The sequence below is a fragment of the Emiliania huxleyi genome (genome assembly GCF_000372725.1).
Source record: "Emiliania huxleyi CCMP1516 chromosome Unknown EMIHUscaffold_2066, whole genome shotgun sequence".
Lineage (NCBI taxonomy): Eukaryota > Haptophyta > Isochrysidales > Noelaerhabdaceae > Emiliania > Emiliania huxleyi.
In genome coordinates, this window is record NW_005200538.1 from 1 (window position 1) to 3,239 (window position 3,239).

The following is a 3,239-nucleotide window of genomic DNA, read 5'->3' on the forward strand; positions in this document are numbered from 1 at the left end:
GCCGGCCGCCAGCTGCAGCAGGCGGAGCGACGCGCGGAGGCGGCGGAGGCGGAAGCGGCGTCGTTGCGCCCCGATGCGGAGGCTCTACCGGCGGCGCGTGCGGAAGCGGCGGCGCTGGCGGCAGCGCTCGACGCACAGGAGCGCAAGGCGGCGACGGCACATGACGAGGCGGGGGCGGCGGCCTCGGAGGCGGCGGCGGCACTGCAGAACGCGCGTGACGAGGCGGCGCGGCAGAGTACGCGCGCAGCGGCGGCGGAGGCCGAGGCGGCCAGCGCGTCGGCGGAGGGCGCCGAGCTCGCATCTCAGGTTGGCGCGCTGGAGACGCTGCTCGAGACGGAGCGAAGGGAGGGGAGGCGGGCGGTGGAGGCGGCAGCGGCGGCGACAGAGGCGGCAGTGCTCGCCGGCGATGAGGCAGTGGCGGCCGCAGTCCGCGAGGGCGAGGAGGTCTCCGAAACACCTCCGAGCCAATCTCAAAGACACCTTCTCTCTCTCTCTCGCCCGCTATGTGCCTTACGCTGTCGTGTGCCCAAATTCCTTGCCCTCCCATCACCCCACCCCCTCCCACATACACGCCACGCTCGTGGCCGACACACGATGTGTCCACAGGCGCTCAGACTCGCCGTCAAGCAGGCAGCCGCGACGGCGGAAACAGAGGCGGAGCGATTGCGCGGCGAGGGCGCTGCGGCACTCGAGGCGGCGGCGGCCGCTTCCTCCGCAGAGGCCGCCGCCGCCGCCGAGGTTGCCGCTGCGTCTTTGCGGGCGGTAGAGGCGGAGCGCGGGGCTGCGGAGGAGGCGCTGCGGGCGGCGCACGCGGCAGCGGACAAGGAGCCGGCCTCGCCACCGCCCGCCTCCTCTAGCCACGCCCTCGTCTTCCCCCCCCCTTCTCATCCCGCCGCCTTTTGCCCTGCTGTTGTTCTTGCTTCCCTCGCCGCCGCTCCCCTCACCGCCGCTCCCCTCCCCGCAAAGGAGACGGCGCGCCTCGGTGCGGCGCTGGAGGCGTCGCGGGCGGAAGGCACTTCAGTGGCCGCTGAGCGGGAGCTGGCGCGGGCGGACGCGCGGCAGCTGCGCGACGTGATCGCCGCCGCAGAGCGGGGAGGCGCCAATCCTAGTATCTCTCCTGGAACTTTCTCGGAGTTGCCGTTTAGGCGCTCACCGCCGCGGAGAGGGAGGCTCGGGCGGCCGCCACCGCCGCCGCCGGCCGCGAGTCGGAGCTCGCGTCTGAGGCGCCCTAGATTACCCGGGATTTGCCCGAGATGAGTCGGAGCTCGCGTCTGAGGCGCACTTGCCTTACGTCCATCACACGTGCTCACAGGTGGCCGCGGCCAGGGCAGATGTGCAGGCGCGGCTCGACGCGGCGGGCGAGGAGCACGTCTCTAGATGCGGGGCACAGATCCGTGTATAGCAATCGAGGAGAAAAGTACTTAGCTGCGTAATCACATCCTACCACCCTGTTTACACAGGAGCACGCCGCCGCGACGGGACGGCTGGCCGCCGAGTTTCGGGGCGCGCAGGCGCTGCTGCAGGAGCAGCTTGACGCGTCGCGCGGCGAGCTTGACGAGATGCGGGCGCGGTCCGAGGCCTTAGATGCGGATTTCGCGTCGCTATATGCATATGCATAATGTGTATGTGCATGCGGCTTATTCAGCTGATTGCAACGCTGGGCACTCGACTCATGTAGTGCTCTGAATTCACCGCACGAGACTGTCTTCACGCCCTCAGCTCTGCTTCTGCCCTAGGTTCGAGGCGCGCGAGCCGCGGGAGGAGGACGTGCGCGAGATCGAGGAGCTGCGGCGGCAGGTGCGCGAGAAGGACACCTCCGAGACACCTCTTTGACACGTCCGGGACACATCCGCTCCCCTTCCCATGCGTGCCGCGCCAGCAGCATCTCAACTGCACATTTTCACGGGCATGCAGGTGCGCGAGAAGGACGAGCTGGTGCGCCGCACCTACGAGGAGATGAAGTTTTTCAAGCTCGAGCTCAAGAACCGCGAGGAGAACTTCAACCAGCGCTTCGGCGGCGGGCCGCGCGTCGGCGGGGGACTGCCCGAGATCACCCGAGATCACCCGAGATCACCTAGCTCGTCCAAGCTCACCTGAGACCACCCCATATCACCGGAGGTCACCAGAGATTGACCGATATTGACCGAGATTGCATCTCCGCGGGGCGGACCCGCTTGCAGTGGCCCCTCGCTCAAGCCTCTTCGGAGCTGCGCTTATGACCCTCCCTCCCCGTAGGCGTGATGGACCCGCTCGCGAAGGGCGGCGCCGCCGGCAAGTCCGCAGCCCGCGCGGCCACGCTAGGGGGTGGAACCGTCGGCGCCGGCGCGATGAGCATCGGCGGCGCGAGTGGCCGCGCAGGCGGCGCTGGCCTTGTGACGGGCGGTGGCGCCGGTGCGAGCGCTGCTGGTGGCGGCGAGACGGCCGAGGCTGTCGCCGCGAGGCTGGCGCGCGAGGATGCTCGGCAGGCGGCCAAGCCGAAGCGCCCGGCCCGCGACCTCGCGCAGGGGGCTGGCATGCACGCGGCCATGGGCCTCGCCGACCGCCGTTCGGTCTCCAACCCTTCCACGGCGTCGCAGCCGAGGCGGGTGCAGGCGGAGCGGCGCGCACCGTCGGCGCCCACGCGAGCGGGCGTTTAGTGAGGTACGTCGAAACTCGAACCACCAGTCCGACGCGCACTACAGTTATCGAAAATATGTGCATTCGTGAGGTCTAAAGTAGAGCGCGCACAGGGGGTGGGGGGGCACACACAGTATCACACCGTGTGTGCAGCACGCGAGACACACCACTCACGTGTGGAAAGAGAGCGAACCGCGAAGGAGAGGAGGGAGAAGAGGGAGAGAGGGAGAGGAGAGGGAGGGAGGGGGGCGGGGAGGGTGAGCGGGCGCGGCCGACGCGAAAACTCTTCTGCCAGGCCACCTCTAATACTTCTTGACAACCGACGGCGACTCTCTCTCCGGGTCAGCGTAAGGCAGGGCTAGATCTATGTCTGTTCAGCACATCGTACCTGGCATCCCTGCGGCAGCGCTCGCCGCCGGCGCGGCCCTACCATTTCCGCCCCGACTGCCAGCCTCGCCGCCTTCGCCGCCCGCCGCTCCATTCTACGGATACACCGCCTACCACGAGCCGCGCCTCCCTTGGCGCAGCGCGCTCGACGAATGCGTGCGTCGGGGCGGCACGCTCGCCAAGGCGGCGACGCCCGCAGCCAGCGATCTCCTGCTGCAGTCGGTCGACGGGGCCTG

At 69.3% G+C, this 3,239-nt stretch overlaps 1 protein-coding gene across 1 annotated transcript; it reads left to right on the forward strand.

Annotated features, from left to right (window-relative positions):
• Nucleotides 1–138: 138 nt before the first annotated feature.
• On the forward strand, nucleotides 139–2,097 carry EMIHUDRAFT_123293 (hypothetical protein; the record flags this gene model as incomplete). Its single annotated transcript, XM_005781113.1, has 5 exons — nucleotides 139–444; nucleotides 607–1,071; nucleotides 1,461–1,570; nucleotides 1,737–1,797; nucleotides 1,915–2,097. Coding segments are annotated over 5 exons (1,125 nt in total), but the record flags the coding sequence as incomplete, so codon positions are not given.
• Between the last annotated feature and the right edge of the window lie 1,142 nt (nucleotides 2,098–3,239).